Below are 17,340 nucleotides of genomic sequence, written 5' to 3'. Positions count from 1 at the left end.
CAGAAAAGACGGTATTTGGTCATTTTTAAGGAAACCCCGTAGCATATGTGGCAGTGCAACGGTTAAACACTTGTACAGGTTGTTTTTCAGAAGAAGGTGGAGAAAGGAAAGGGAAGAGGAAATTATATTAATAGGTTAGGAATTAACAATGAACTGTGAACTGTGTAACGGTCATTAAAACACAAGACTCTTGAGGAAGCACATTGGAACTTGGTGGGCAGCGTTCGCCCGCTCTCTGTGAATCCAGTGGTGAGGGCTTTCAGGAGGATGGCTGTGTTGAGATCTCTCCATCTTGTGGTTTTGTGGGCAGCAGGTAGGTGGCTGGTTTTACAATGGTGTTTCTTTAGTACTCTTGTCCAGCTCTCAGTGCTGGCCATGCAGGGAGGGGTGAGGGAGTTAATTTCCCCCCGATGATATGTTCATTTCAGCCCAGTATTAGAGGTTTCATAGGCCCAGGCCCGGGATGGGTTTTCAGGAGAATCGGGAGAGTTCCCGGTGGGCCGCTTCACTTCTGGGCCGCTCGAGAATTACATTTTTTGACATTTGTCACGTTAGTCCATCTCCTCTTAAGCAGCTTCCACACTGCCCCGACAAACGCCAACATTCTCCAACTAACGCCAACATTCTCCAACAGTCGGGTCAGTGTGGGCCGGCAGTTGGTGTTAGTTGGAGAATGTTGGCGTTAGTCGGGTATAGTCGGAAGAGTTCAACATGTTCAGTCGGATCGGGTAAAGTTGGAGAATGTCTGACCAATGTAGAGCGATTTCCAACGAACTCCAACATTCCGACAGCTCATTACCTTGACAACTAGGCTAAACTTGCGTGCATAACATCCTCGCGCTCTCTTGGATGTCGAAGTTATGGTGGTTATCAGCCAGTTTGTTAAAAAAAACGACATACTAAGTCTATTTATAGATTAACGTTATGTATTATCTTCCCCAAACGAACGGTTTTCAAGACATATATTTGTCTTTTTCAACTTGTACGACTCGCTTAACACGGCAAGAAAACGTGTTTCTAAATATTAATATTAATATTAATGTTTACGGTGACACTTTACAGGAGTACGTTTGCACTTGTGTTAGCTATCGGCCACTCCCACTTCGTTCCATATACCGCGTTGGTTTTCGAAATATTAATATGCATGCCGCCTGCTTTTACATACTGTTGTATGAAAAAGTTTTGGCACCCCTCTGAGGCTGCATGATAATTTACTCTGTCTTCACCAAAAAAAGATCACAGTGGTATATTGTTCATTTTCTAGTTAACACTGAGTACTGCTGTGTTTTCCAGACGAAGATATTTAGTGTAGCAGTGTTTAGTTGTGTGAAATTAAATCAAATGTGAAAAATAGGCTGTGCAAATATTTAGGCACCCTAATCATTTTGCTGATTTTAATACCTGTAGCTACTCAATACTGAAAAATTGCAACACATAATTAGTCTGATTAGCTTGTTAAGCCTTCATTTCTATAGAAAGGTGCATCCAATCATTAGAAAAAGTATTTAAGGGAGCCAATTGCAAGTTGTGCTTCTCTTTGAATCTCCTCTGAAAAGTGGCATCATGGGGGCCTCAAAACAACTGTCAAATGATCTGAAAACAAAGATTGTTTAGCTTTGTGTTTTAGGGGCTACAAAAAGTTATCCCACAGGTTTCAGTTGTCAGTTTCCACTGTGAGGAATGTAATCAAGAAATGGAAGGCCACAGGCACAATTCTTGTTAAGGCCAGAAGTGGCAGGACAAGAAAAATATCGGAGGCAAAGGATGGTCAGAATGCAGTGGAACAAGTATAATCTCCTGGAATGGCCATCCCAGTCCCGACTTGAATATTATTGAAAATCTATGGGATGACTTGAAGCGGGCTGTCCACGCTAGGCAGCCATCAAACCTAACTGAACTGGAGATGTTTTGTAAGGAGGAATGGTCCAAAATACCTTCATCCAGAAACCAGACACTCATCAGAGGCAATAGGAAGCGTCTAGAGGCTGTTATTTTTACAAAAGGAGGCTGTAGTAAATATTGATGTGGGTGTCCAAATGTATGAACCTGTCTAATTTTGTTAAGATGCATATGGCATATTTTCTGTTTATCCAATAAACCTTATTTAACTGTTGAAATAGTACTTTGTCCATGAAGTATTATATATATGACAAAGAAGTTGCTGATCCAAAAATAATGGAAATTATCAGGGGTGCCCAAACTTTTTCATACGACTGTATAATGGTCTATTGTTCTATATCAGTGGTTCCCAAACTTTTTACAGTCCCGTACCCCTTCAGACATTTAATCTCCAGCTGCGTACGCCCCCCCCCCCCCCCCCCCCCTTTTACTTCAATTCCGTTTTAATCCGTTTCGGCTCATTTTGTTCACCCAGAGGTAGATTGATGGCTTAAAATGAGTGAATAATATGTGCCACAAGTGACCCAAACCTTCTAAGGTTGTTGTTTGCCAGCCATCAACAGAACAGAAGACTAAGAAAACATTGTTTGCAGGCGATTGGGAAGATGAGCGAATTCATTTGGCAGGCTACGGAGGTCGGTGTTGAATAGGGGGGCGTGGCCGGAGCGGAGTTCAGCACAGACGTGACATTTTCTCAGTGGTTTTGTTTTCTAATTAATGCTTGTTCATCGTTGCGATCGTTGTTGTGTTTATAAGAAAGAAATACAGCATTGCAGGACAAATTACAGGGGAATTTGGGCAATTTTGATGCACAAAATGATGTTTCCGTCTGAAAGTTGCAATTCTGTTTCAAACGGTACATTCTGCGAATTCCGTCCGTTTTCTGTTATCGCGGACATTTTCTCCCCGCGTACCCCCTGAACCACTTCGCGTACCCCCAGTTTGGGAACCGATGTTCTATACAAATTACTTGTTTTCCAAATATGTTTTGATAAGCAAACGTTAATCTAGGTATCAACCTCATCCATCTTAAAATAATTTAACACACAATTGAAAAAATAAGTAGCTAGTTGGAAAAAGTCTGTTACTGTCTGAGCAGTGTGGAGCTGGCAGTTGGTTTACTGGACATTCTAAAGACAGGTACCAACTACTGCCAACAACTGCCAACTTTAGAATGTTGGCTTTAGTTGGAGAATGTTGGTGTTTGTTGGGGCAGTGTGCAAGCTGCTTTAAAGTAATCTACACACGTTCCGCATTCTGACACCGCAGCCTCTGCATATGTTGTACCATGCGAGGGAGTTCTCCCCTCCCAAATATAGTTGGTTGGGTTCATAGCCCGTCTTTTCCTAAAAGTTTTCTCAGACTACCGATAGCTGGGCCGGCCCTACCCCAACGATACGTGTCAGAGAGGATGGATGGGAGGAAGAGGGGCTGAAAAAGCCAGATTGAAAAAAAGAAAGGCATTGGAGGAGGATGCTGCCAAATGTGCCAAGCTTACCGATTTATTTTCAAGAGGACAAACACAAGTGACAACTGGTAAAGAGAGACATAGGCCTAATGATTAGCAACGTAACTATTAGGCTAACGTTGTAGCGTTGGTTAATATCGTTGTAGCGTTGTCAACCTATTCGCAACAGTGTTAATTTCGTTGACGAAAACTATGACGAAAAATATTCGTTAACGACCTTTTTCCCGGGACTAAGACGAGACTAAGACGTGACGAAAACGGATCTTTATAAATAAAAACTATGACTAAATCTATTTTAACTTTCGTTGACGAGACGAGACGAGACGAAAATGTTGGTGGTTGACTAAGTCACAATTGTTTTTTTTTTCTAAACTTGTATGCACATCATTGGTTGAATGTTGCCCGGTCCTGTATCTATCCCTCCTCAACTCCCTGAGATGCCCCGACATGCAAGTGACGCCCTAACAGACGTTATGATGGCTGAAGTTCAAGCACTCGGTACTGGAAGAAAAATAAGAATAGATATCTGGACAGTCTTTAATTATAACTTGACAGAAAATAAAACACAATGCACCGCATTAACCGGAGAGAAACCTTGTGGCTTCAAAATAGGTGGGAAGAACACAACAAGAGGCACCTGAAAGCGCACAAGACAACCCTGCTATTTATGCCAAGGTAAATGAGCTAGTAACTGTCAATGATAATTAGCTAATGTTAACTAGTTATTAGAATATATTAGCCAACGTTAAGTTAACTTCAAAAGGGCAGTCGAGTGTATATGTTGTGTCAGCTTGTACAACTAGCTAGTCATTTTCGACTGAAACCTCCCGTTTGGCTTGGCAAATGAGTTCCAAAACGCTTAGCTAGCTAACGTTAGCTAACTATGAGGTAGCATAGCTAAGTTATACTAGCTATCGATTGCTAGCTAAGTTATACTAGCTATGGATAACTAGCTAGTAAACGCATTGCAGAATGGACTATAGGAAAGGCCACGCATGACATTAATCAAGAAAAAATAAATGAATACGTGATTGGGTTACATATCCTTGTCTTTTTATGCAATTGTTATTATCATTGGCATTACTTTCAACTCTCAAACTATCTGTCTAGCTAAATATGTTGGTTATCAGATTGCACAGCAATTCATATCGAGGATATGTGGTTGATTTAACTAAGGCCAGGTAGGCATAGTAGTTGTATTGTGTTATCACATCATTTGAATCTTCAAAATCTAGACTTGATATTCTCTTATATTTTAATGATAATACTGTTAATTAAGTATTGCCTTCAAATTATTATTTACGTTGAATTCATTGGAATTCAGCTGTAGGCATATACTAGGAGATCTGTATTTTAGAGGCTAATTGCATCCACAGTTTAAGTACTGCAAGCTTGACTATTATGCAGTTGTAGACACAACACAAGGGGTCCCCGCGCCTGAGAAGGGAAGTAAAGGAGTTTAATGTGGCTATAAGATGGACTTTTAAATGTGACTAAAACTAGACTAAAATGTAATGAGACTTCGTCGACTAAAACTAGACTAAAATGTTCTGAGTTTTCGTCGACGAAAACTAGACTAAAACTAAGGAGGATAAAAATGACTAAAAGTGACTAAAACTAATATGCATTTTCGTCTAAAGACTACGACTAAGACTAAATCTAAAATAGCTGCCAAAATTAACACTGATTCGCAAGCAAAATATTACCAGAGATGGAGCTTGAAAGCAGGACCTGTTCCTCCTGCAAAAACTGTGCCATTTGTGTCCATTTAATACTCTCACAGTACAACCTCCTCACAGATGCTTATCATGTCATTGGGTTAGCATATAAGTTTCTGTTGACTTTGTCCATCACACAGGTTGCATGTGAGAGAAGCTTCTCAACCTTAACATTTGTGAAGAATAGGCTACGAAGCTCATTGAGTCAGGACAACTTGGAGGCTTTCATGTTAATGTGCACAGAGAAGGAAATCCTCATGTCTATAAGCAACGACACAGTTATAGATAAAGTGGCTGAACCAGTGCACTGCTTAGGCGGTTACTGAAGCTGTAGATGCTGTTGGTGCTATTCGCAATGTAACTGTATACTGTACTGTGAGTTGAACTGTAAACATTAGTTCAATATGCCTCTTTGTTGAAGAGTGGGATACGTTTCAAATGATTTATTTATTTATTTCTGCTTTTGTTAATTTATCAACCTATCCTTGTGGAATAGTGGAATATTTTTTGTTAACTTCTCAGCTTAAATGGATTATTATTTAACCTTTACATTATTTGTTGAACCATGGTATTAATAAAGAGAAAACTACAGGATAGTAAGAGCTGAACTGTTGCTTCATTTATCCAATTTCCACTACCATGGAAAAAGTGGGCCGGTCTTGGGCCTGAAATTCCCGGGCTGAAAAGTGGCCCTGCATAGGCCTGATGTTAAACATCGGCGCAGGTGTGTTTATGCTTTCATAAAGAGCTGCCAATATATCAATACAGTATCAGTACAGTTTATCATAGATTTTAATGGAGTTAAATATCCAAGCATAAGACTTAACCGTATCACTGCCTTCAAGATAAAGCTAAAGGCCCTTTTCTATTTAATGTGCAAAACATGAGAAATGTGCTCACCTTTTTTTTAGTAACCTGTCAAGACAAAACACTAGGATGTTTCCTATGTCATGCTTCTTACAGCACTGTTCCCAATGTCATTTCTATACACTAGTTATTTTATTGCCATGTGCTCTTCCTGTTTTCTTGCATCTTGATTCATGCTGGCATTTGTTATCTATCCTCATTTTTGTGATTTTCAACTCGAACATAAAGCCTTTCCCCTCCTGTGAGGTTTCAGCAGTTCTCCTTCACTGTGTGCTTCGCCTCACCTCTTTCAATTCAGTGGCTGCTCTAAAGAATATTCAAGTTCCTGTTTTTAGATCAAATACACCCCATTCATTGTGAATGACCATTCTATCAACCAATCAATCATTTATCAGCAATGTATTAAATAGCTGGTTTTCTTTTTTTATATATATTCAGTGTGAGAAATTTCGTAAGGTGGCACATGCGGCAGTGTTTCCCTCTATGGAAGAAATATCTGATGTTCTGAGTTTCCCTTGGTTGTAAAAGATACCCTTGTGTTATAATGAGCAATATAACGCATGGCTTTCCAATAGGATTTGCTCTGCCTGTTTAGTTTCTGATGCTGCTGTTCTGCTGATAAGTGCTGTTTTTCAGTGCTTAGACGTGTTACCAATGTCAGTCTGCACGTATTCACATTAGGGATGCACTGATACCGATACCAGTATCGGATATCGGGCCGATACTTCGTTAAAATACTCATACTCGTTTTTGAATTGCCGATACCAAGCACCGAAACCACTCAACAGTATTTCACTGCATCAAAGTGGTCGGGCTATGCGGACACAAAATGTGATTTGTTGTCCTACCACTCTCTGCCGGACTAGTAAGTAGCTTATTTGCCGTCTTGTTTTGTTTTGTGTTGCACTTGCTTGATGTTTGACTGTGTTAGGGAAGTTTGTCATAGTGTCAACGTATTTCAGTATACAGGTTTCGCTAAATTTAGCCGCTAGCATCTCGTTAGCGATTAGCAATTCCGTTGTGCTGCCTTAACGGCGATTTGGCCTCATTTTAAGATAAATTACGACGACAGGAGTAAGGCACAGTGTAAGATCTGCACTGCTACGCAGTGGTGGAGGAAGTACTGACGTTTAGTACTTAAGTAAAAGTACAAGTACCCAGGAAGATAAAAGTAAAAGTAAAAGTAAAAGTACTACATCAACAATCTTACTTAAGTAAAAGTAAAAAGTACTTACTTTTAAATTTACTTTAAGTATTAAAAGTAAAAGTACTCACGCAATGGGTTGTCTCTCAATGTCTAGGCTGTGCCATTTTGATAAAGAAATAGCTACTGGTAATAAATGCCTCAACAGATGTCACTACTAGTAATAATTATAAGCAACAACATTTGTTAATTGAAAAGGTTGGTGTACTTATTGTGCCTACCATCTGTAATACTGTTCACACTATATCTTACAATTCTGCGGATGACAAGTTATCTACCAGGGGTTATTTGCAAAGTTAATACCATTAAGCCAAACCAATAAAGACACCATGTGATATCTTTAAATCTTTTATTTAATTGTAAACGTGTAAAAAAGGGAAACATGGAACATGAAAAACAAATGTGATTATAAAACTGGACAGAACAAGGCACGCTAGCTTGACATAGCTAACCTACCAGCTTTATCTTACCACAACGTTAAATATATAATGAAGGTCCAATCATGTTTTTTTTATGCTATTGCTGTATGTCAACATGCATTTCGCTAGATAACATTATAATATCATGTCAGTAAACGAATTAAATACATATAGTCAGGGACATTAACTTAGCATAGCAATCACTGCTTACCTCGATATGCTACTTTAAATTTGAGGGCGAATTATTGAAGGCTAGCAACTCCTTTTTTTGAGGGAGACAGGAAACGCATTGAAACCTCCAGGAGTCATTCTTGGGGCCTTTGAACTCGAACATATTTTTTATGGGCCATGGGTGGCTCATATCAGAGGGCTCAGTTCAGGCCGACCATGTTGAATAGGCAGTAGTTAGGCTGAATGTTCAACTATAACAGGCAAAGCTACCGCTAGTGCTGCTGCCAAACGCGCACTCTGATATCGTTGGAGTTGATAGAGCCACCTGATTGGTTTAAACTTCCAAAACAGCAACGCAATCCATAGTTTTGTGTAGGCAACATTTTGGCGAAACTATGTTCATAAAATGTAACGAGTAACAGCACATATTGTAGAAATGTAGCAGAGTAAAAGTATAGATAATAGCTAAAAAATGTAATGGAGTAAAAGTAAAAAGTATGCACTATTATTTTTACTTAAGTAAAGTACAGATACGTAAAAATGTACTTAAGTAAAGTAACGAAGTAAAAATACTTCGTTACATTCCACCACTGCTGCTACGGTGTGGAGAGAAAAGTACTTTGTTTAACACAAGCAATTTGATTAAACATCTGAAGACGCACCATAGTGCTAAGTACACAGAGTTCACTGATGCTAGTGGCGCAAGACCGAAGCAACCAATCTTAACTGGCGTCTTGCAAAAGAAAAAAACGCGCACGCACACACAGAGAGAGATAGGTAGAGAGAAAGACTTACAGTGCCACATAGGTTAAGTGATTGTTTGTGTACTTGAGCAGGAGACTCTTTTAATCCTTTTGTAACTGAAATGTGCTCTTGTGCTAATTCAGTAATAGTTCTCTTCACTTTTTGTTAAGCAGACTGTGTTGTTAACTATGCAGCAAATTTAAAATAAAATAAAAATACTCGTACTCGTATCGGTTTGTAAAAAAGTGGTATCGGTGCATCCCTAATTCACATCATAGATAAGGATCCAATTCTTTGTTGGCAAAAGCATGACCAAACCTTCCCAGCCTTAAGCAGACTGGCAGACTTGCCGACTTGCTGCAAGCTTTGCTGGGCATGGGATAAAGACTGCGTGGGCTGTGTGGGCTGTCTTTCTAGAGCTTACAAATGCCCTGTTAGCTATGTTCAGCCCCACATGACATTCCAGAGGAGGTAATGGCCACAATAGAAAGGTTTATCTTCCTGTCCTATGACTGAACCAGCACATCCACAGAAATAGACCATGCTAGAAGGAAATTATTTGCGAAACGGCACAATGTGCAGTCAATCCTTCCCAACAAAGGCTGCCCTAAAGGAGTATGTTAAGCAGGCAGTCTACCAGAGAGGCCATGTGTGGGGTCAGATGTTGGTATCTACACCAGTGCTACCCTCACCCTGTAAATGGGGCTGGTCAAAGACATCTGAGAGTCATTATGAACCATTCTGGACATGCCTACCAGGGCAGTACAGCTATGAACTTGTCTCCTGTAAATGTAAGAAGGGCTGTGTTAAGATTGGCAAGTGCAAAAAAGCTCCCCTAGACTGCACAGCTCTCTGTTACTGTGAGGGCGATTGCTGACTTTTCCATGATAGACCATATATTTGGACAGTTAATATTTTCACGTATAGACCTAATTTCGCCTATATTGTCTTATAAAACAAAAGGAAACTTTCTAGAAGGCTCAATGTTAGAGTTACCATCTGAATTCAGCAACATGAAAAAAGTGTGATTTGATGTTATGATCCTGTATATCATATAGTATCTATGCAACTTTGTTGCAATTACTAACTTTAAACCAGTCCCAGCTGCCGTTTTGAAAAATAACAACCATCTTAAAATTTGAATGACTTATTTGTGTTATACATGAAGGAACTCCCAATATATGGCAAAAATAACTTTTATAATGAATTAATTGTTTTGGACTGTCTTTGGCTATATGTGTACCAAATTTCACGCTTTTATCACAAAGTGCACAATTCTTGTGAACTATCAAGCTATAATGTCAGTCTGCAAGTCTGCACGTATTCACATCATCCCCTCAGTCTCAGGTCCTGTTTGACTGAGAGTGGTCTTTCCTGTGAACGTATTTGCATTATCTACATGTGGTCCGATCATTGTCACCAACATTACTGGGTGCTCTGTCCTCTATCTTTTGTCTCATGTGTAAAAACATAAAAGCGACATGGTACAATTAAAAACAGTTTAATTGAGTTGCACTTGATAAAGTATACAGCAAATCAGTCAGTAAATTATGGCTACCACACAGCTATGGCTATAGATATGAAATTGGACACAGAGAAATAAGACTTTTGAGAGAATGGAGAAATCACCGCCCATGAAATATGGGATGAAAACAATAGGTTAGGCACTAGGGGGTGATGGCCCATAGTGTCACAGTGAAGCCAAAATGAAGCCAAAATGACATGCAGAGATGGCTGCCAAGTACACCTTAATGCTGGCTTATTCAGCTGGCAGCCCTCGGGACAAATGCGGCTCTCAAATCAAGTCAGACCATCCCTAAAAATATAAAAGTTATAAAACAAAACAAAAAGAACATTCAGGTTAAAAACTGTATTGTCTTTTCCCAACAGTGTCCTATTCTATGGCCTTTAACATAGACGTTGCAGGACCTAAGATTTACAATGGATCAGGACCCCATGAAGACTTCTTTGGATACAAGGCATTGCACTTTCAGTCTGGGACAGAGAAACGGTAAGTGACTCCATTATATAACCGTACAATACAGAACTGTGAGAAATGGCCTACATGAAATACGTTAATACTAGTCGAGTACAATCCTTTATGAACATTCATGATCTAATAATTAGAGGTCACAGAATGGGTGGGTTGATTGGATTTGTGACTCGGCATTTAGGCCACTGAATCACTAACAAATTATTATAAAGATGAGGTTAGTTGTTGTTTTCCATAATTTCTTACTTATATTCTTGAAATATTGTATTTAGAAATGCACATTCATACAATGAACATTGAAAGGCCATTGTTTAAACCTTAGGTTCTCTCTAAAGATATTCATAGTCACACTACATTATGCTGTCTAAGGTCATAAGCTGTCAGGCATAACATGTACAAACCCCCATTAATACTCATTACATTTCTCTATCAGTGATATAGGTTTTGAATAACTCTTTACATTCAATACATGAAATGATCATTTAAAAGCTGCATTTTGCGTTTACTCACATTGTCTTTGTCTTATGTTACAATTAGTGGGATCATCTGAAATGTGACAAATAAGCAAAAGTAGAAGAAATCGGGAAGGGGGCAAATACTTTTTCACAGCACTGCAGACCGCCTGTGCATGCACAGGCCTGGGTATATATTATCATAAATAAATAAATAGCCGCAGGCAGCAATCCTTGGGCTCTAAGCAGACCGCGTTAAAAACTCCAATATTTTGTAACCTGGACCAGTCTAGTAATGAGCTATAACCAGCATCTTCAAAATGGCAATACAATGTAATCCTATGGGGCAAGTCATCGCATCACTCTAAACTGCCTGTTTTCGAGGCTCATAATGTGTCTGATAACATGGAAAGGATCTCTACAGAGATAGGCCTGTGTCTGTTTTCTTCAATGACTAAAGAAACTGTAGAAAATGACTGTGGATTAATTTACAGTAATTAACTACAGTTTCTATACAGTTCTTGAGTTTCTATACAGTTTCTTTACAGTTATTTACTGTAATTTTCTACAGTTTCTTAATAAATGAGCATCATACATGACCATTTTATCCATTTTGTGAGTCCTGCAGCTTGGAACAAATTCTGGCTATCTATCTATTAAAAGGCTATCTATCTATTAACACTTCTAACATACTAGAATTAGGCCTACTGCTGTCACTATTAATTCCACGATCATAAAAAAAATCCTATTAACTATGCCTACTTCCTCTGTTGGGGGTCCATCACAAAATAGGCAGATTCACTTGTAATATGTGAGATGCAGAGAGTGACATGGGGCCTTTTCAGTCTCCTTCTTCTCTACTGAATGTCTCTGTGCTGTGTGTTGACTGACCACTCATCTTAGATCTACCACACTTATACACTCACTTAATTACATGAGCATTTGCAAATGTCTTTCACTCACTTTGTTTCAGTTACATTTTTGATTATATAATGAGCTTTAATAAAGCAGCTTTAATGAAGCAGCAACTTCTAAATAAAAGTAAGAAATTAGGAGTACTTCAAGTACAGGGTGGATTGGTAGTTTAATTTGTAATCCATGTCATTGCACCCAGATACACAGACAGTAGATACTTTATCAAGGTCATCAATGAAAATCGACTATTTTAGCAAGTTTTACAAAAACCTTGTTCCATCCACAGGTTTGTTGTTAGTGCACCGCTTCAAAGAAATGGAACTGGAGGGGTCTTCATATGTGACGACACAAGTCCAGACTGCAAATCTGTTCCGCTGCCAAGTGCTGCAGAGGCCAATTCTGAAGGTTTGTCGATTGATCTGTCTTTGTCAGCCTGTGTAGTTATCTCTGTCTGACTGCCTGTTTATCTGTATGTCGGCCTTGTCCCAATTAGGGTGTCTGTGCAACCATATCATGCATGTGTCACAAGAACTATACTATTTTTACAATTTTATTCAATTTTATTTATAAAGCACCAAAACAATACCATTTTCTCAAGGCGCTTGTAGGTGTAGCCTACTTGATGTGCTGTATTCACATCTCTGTTCCTTTTTAAACCAATGCATTTTCAGAGTGCACAAAGCAGAATGTAGATCTAGTATTCCTTATTGATGGATCCTTTAGCATGAAGAACGAAGACTTTGTAAAAAGTAAAGAATTCATCAAAACCATCATGAAGAGCATGAGTAACACCTCAATACAAGTAAGCTCTCATTTTAAACTTATTTTATGATTTATGGTTGTTTGTGTGTAATTAAGAACTCCCTGGGATGCAAATTGTTGCTTCAGTTGTTTCTAACCTACAAAATAATTACAAAATATTTGTATTGTTTATTCCAGTGTATGCAAAACAATGCACTGTATTGTTCTTCCTTGGTTGCTGCTTCTTCTTTTCTTACTATTATTCTAAACAATTTACTGGGAATAATTCATTCAAAACTTCTCATAAATGACAGGCTATTTTCATTTTTCTACACTTTATACTAAATTAGTCAAAATGTCCTTATGTGTCTATCTGTTATTAAAGGAACACTATGCAACAATTTGACACTATTTGAGGTATGGTTTTATAGGCAACTAGTATTGGTATCATCCTCAAATTCATGACAGCATATGTGTGTTGGCAAGCTTATATCAGTGCCAACTCAGGTTGTTGGTGGTGTTTGCAAGGTTTTTGCATGCCTTTTAGGTAGTTAGCATGCTAGTTTTGGAACAGAACTCCTTATTGCTGCTTTAATATGTAACTTCCTCATCTTTTTTTTCTTTATTTCATTCACTCTCTCTTTCAATCACGGTATCATTATCACCCTATCACTCTATCACTACCATTAATCACAGTCTCTATATTCCTTTCTCTTGTTCTCTGTTTTAAAATCTAACACTCAATCTCAATCTTAATTTCTTTGTCTTTCTCTCTCTTTTATTCAGTCACTCACTCACTCTCTCTTCTCTATTCCATGTCTTTAATATTTTGTCTTTCTCTCTCTTTCACTCACTCACTTTATCCACCTATCTATTTTTCTTTCTTCCTTTATTTTGTTCTCCCTACTTCTATCTTTCTCAAAGACACTATACTGTCTCAGTCTCACAAACACTCTTTTAGGCTATATTTGATTTGAAATTGGATTGTTTCTCCTTAATCATTACAATAATTTACAATGTTTAATGCAGTCTTTGTGCACTTGTGTCTATGTCAGACATGGGAGCACTCTACAGCACTCTTTCAGCTTCTTGTGGCTCTGTAGAGAAGGCATTGTGGCCATTAACTCCAGAAAGATCTATGTAGGGGCATCTAGAATGGCATCACTGTTCAGCTGGAATCAGCCTATGCAGTACAGTAATATGCCTAATAGGCTTTGGCTGACTGTTAGTGCTGTTAGATGTCCATGTAAACGCTTGAATGTAAACCAACTATTAAGTTCCTATGGTAATGTATCATATAACCACTAAATAAGATGTGTTGCAAAACCTTTCACCTTTCACCTAACTGTGGTGGATCCTGGTAGAACCGTGGTATGAAAGGGGTGTAAGGGTGCATATATTGGGGTTAGGGAATGGTGTTGTTTAGTCCTGTGTCTGCCATAGTGACAGAGTTTGTCGGACACAAATAAATTGCATTCCTTTTAATGTACATCTTTGTGTGTCAAGGTTAATTAAAAAGTATAATTCTTCATATTTCATGTTTCAATCCATGCTTCTCTGTCTTTCTCTCTCTCTCTCTCTCTCTCTCTCTCTCTCTCTTTATCTATCTATTTTTATTTTTTCCCTGTGTTTGTCTTTATCAAAGACACTATTCTCTCTCACTCTCTTTAATAAACCTAAATTACTCCTCTTTCAGTCTTTACACACCTCTTTCTCCTCTTCCTCTTTGCCTTCCTCTGCATGTATTGAATTGTTTAAATGTTCTAATCTTTTATTTCATATGTATTTGAAATTTCTTGCTTGCCATGCACTGATATTTCCTTCAGGAGATGCAAATCTAGTTTGTTTTATTGTTTGTTTGTTTGCTCTATTAGTTTGCAGCAGTTCAGTTTTCCTCAGTATCCAGAATAGTTTTCACATTTAAAGACTACCAGGACAACAAAGCCTTTAAAAAACTGGATGATGAAGAACATATGAAATCTGTGACAAACACACATGGAGCCATGCACTACGTTCTGTGAGTACGATAAAGACCTTTTAAGACTTTTTAAAGGCATAGTCCGCAATTCTAATCCAGTACACTTTTTGAAATTAAGAAAATTGCTCCTTGCAATCCTCTGGTTGTCTGTTCTGTGTGTGCTCAAAAATACTTGTAAACAGTCCTGGTCCTGGATAAATAAATGGAGAACAAACAAAGTGACCCAGACCAAGCCATACACTATCCCAGCATACAAGGGGGTGTAATTTGATTGGCTGTTGAACTCAAATATCAACAACATTTTGCCATCTAATATTATATGATTAGATTTGTTGATGCATAGTGTTTATTTTAATATTTTGTTCAATACAGGACTAATCTTTTCGACGAATCAGAGAGTGGTCGACACCCAGATGCAACAAAGGTGGTGGTCATCATTACTGATGGAAATCCATCAGATTCTGCTACAGTCAGAGTGAATGGCACCTCAAGAAATATTGTAGAAGTCTATGAAGACCGACAAATCATGCGCTTTGTCATTGCGGTGTGTATTGAATATTTGTTTCAGCTATCTGTTTGGTTCACACAGTGAGGTTGCTTGAAAGAGTATAATAAACTGGTGTTTCTGTAGATTTTGAACAAGAAGTAATTTGCCCTTTTTGGAATCACATTAATTATGTTTATTACACGGCTCTTCTTAATGCTGTAGAATGCTCCATTCACTTGAATGGGGCTTCCCAACGTTCTGTGGTCAACTATTTTTCCATATTTGACCGTTGCTATGTATAATTGACCGCTGTCAAGGGAAGTGGCCTTTTTGCCTCGGATTCACGTCTTTCGTAGCACTCCGCAAGTAGTCCGGTAATTTATCAACCTCAGCGTATTCCGTTGCTTAGCGATGTCAGCTGATCTGAAGCCTACCGGAAAAAAACGTAGCCTACATAGGCCTACCAGGCAACTATGGATGAGTTTCCGATTCACTTTATTATTTTTGGGAAATTTTGAGACTTGGTTAAAGGCTTAGTTGTTGCTGCTCCATCCCTGACAGACAGGGAAAAGTGGAGCAGAGTCATGTCCTCTCATCCCGGCAGCAGCAGATCTGGTGAGTTATAGCTACATAGCCTAAGATAAACGATTTGAAATGTCAAACATGTTCTGGCTAACATGCTATCGTTTTTCTGTGTGTCCATGGCAGCTCCCCCCCAAGAAATCCGGAATGAAGACAGGAATATCTCTTTCAATATTCCGAAAGAAGCCCCATTCTCCTTATCTCATTTTACAATTAATGGCAATGTACAGTTCAACATGAACAAATAAAATCTTAGGGTGACACCAGCTCAATTGAGTCTCAGCTGACAGTTGAGCAGCTGTGTTCTAAAGAATGTTCAACGTCTTTGAAGTTCAACGTCTTTGGCGAACTATTTCTAGTAGCCGTGTAATAAGCGGGATAATGTATAGAATGTGGCGTTCGTCGCCTAGACGAATAACAGGACTCAATAGTCACTGCGTTTCAACAATGAATGGCTGTTTATTCAGAACATGTGTAGCATCTCTTAAGTGCAATCAAAATGGTGACGGCGCGTACATGCGCATATGGTTTATATATTGAACGTAACAATATCACGCATGACATCACATGACATCTCCCCCCTTTTTTCAAGTATGCATTACATAAACATAAACATAAACATAAACCCTCTTTGTTTTAGTCACCTGTTAATTGTTACTATTTAAGCAAAAATCTCTTTAACACAGTAAACAAGATTTTTTTTTTTTCTTTTCTCTGAACATCTCTAACTAAGGGTGTGGGTAGACTACCACGATCCCTTGAGATGGGACAGGGTTTATTTTGCCCTCTATGTCCTTCATCTCACTAGCTCACATACCTTGGGTTTGGCTTTACAGTCCTACCAAACCTGGTGACAACTTGACCCGAGGACTTAGGGGTACTGGGGGGTTCACTGGGAATGCTCTGGGTGTCGCCAAAGTCCGGTTCCGCTGGCCCCTCTAGGTCTTGTTGCTGAGGAGAATCCGTCTTTGGAGGTAAGGACGGCTCTCGACTCACCAGCTGGATGTGGCGCCGGTTTCTCCTTGGAGTGTTGCCTTGCTCTGTCTCCATAGTGAAGGAGCGTGGTGTAGCCTCCTGGCGCTTCACAGTCGCGGTGGTTGTCCAGGCCTTTTCTCCATCAATCTTCAGCCTCACTTTATCACCGATGCTAAGTGACGGAAGAGGTTTGGTGGAGTACCTGCGGTTGTAGTACCTTTCATAGCACTTCTTTGCTTTTGCATCATTTCTTTTGATGGTTTCCAGGTCAGGCCACACTGGCCGCAGGTTCTCTTTCAGGACTGGAAGTGTTGTGCGGATCTCACGTCCCATCAACAGCCTGGCAGGGCTCTCTCTTGTTGGTTCTGTTGGAGTTGAACGGTAACTCAAAAGTGCCAGGTGGGGGTCATCCTGTTTCAAGATCCATTTTGCCGTCTTTACAGCACTTTCGGCCATGCCGTTGGATTGTGGAAAATGAGGACTTGAAGTCACATGTTGGAAATCATACTCTGCTGCAAAGCATCTGAACTGTTCAGCTGTGAATTGTGGTCCGTTATCGGTCATTAACTCTTCTGGTGTTCCGTAACGTACAAAGATGCTTTTCAGTTTTTGTATGACTGTTTCTGAGTTTGTCTTTGGCAGTTCCAAGATCTCGAGCCATCTTGAAAAGTAGTCAATTACAATTAAGTACTGACGACCCTTATGCTCACACAGGTCAGCAGCTAGC

At 39.2% G+C, this 17,340-nt stretch overlaps 1 protein-coding gene across 1 annotated transcript in view; it reads left to right on the top strand.

The window, feature by feature from the left end:
• Positions 1–17,340, top strand: part of LOC105905690 (integrin alpha-L-like) — a 75,749-nt gene continuing 58,409 nt past the window's right edge. Inside the window, exons 1-2 of the mRNA XM_031564084.2 lie at positions 1–313; positions 10,381–10,501. Of these exons, the coding sequence (XP_031419944.1) occupies positions 268–313; positions 10,381–10,501 (167 nt within the window). The 5' untranslated portion in view covers positions 1–267. The remainder of the gene's footprint in view (positions 314–10,380; positions 10,502–17,340) is intronic.

The sequence above is a fragment of the Clupea harengus genome, chromosome 26, assembly GCF_900700415.2.
Source record: "Clupea harengus chromosome 26, Ch_v2.0.2, whole genome shotgun sequence".
Classification (NCBI taxonomy): domain Eukaryota; kingdom Metazoa; phylum Chordata; class Actinopteri; order Clupeiformes; family Clupeidae; genus Clupea; species Clupea harengus.
Note: the sequence above shows the minus strand (reverse complement) of the source record. Positions and strands in the feature narration are given on the sequence as shown.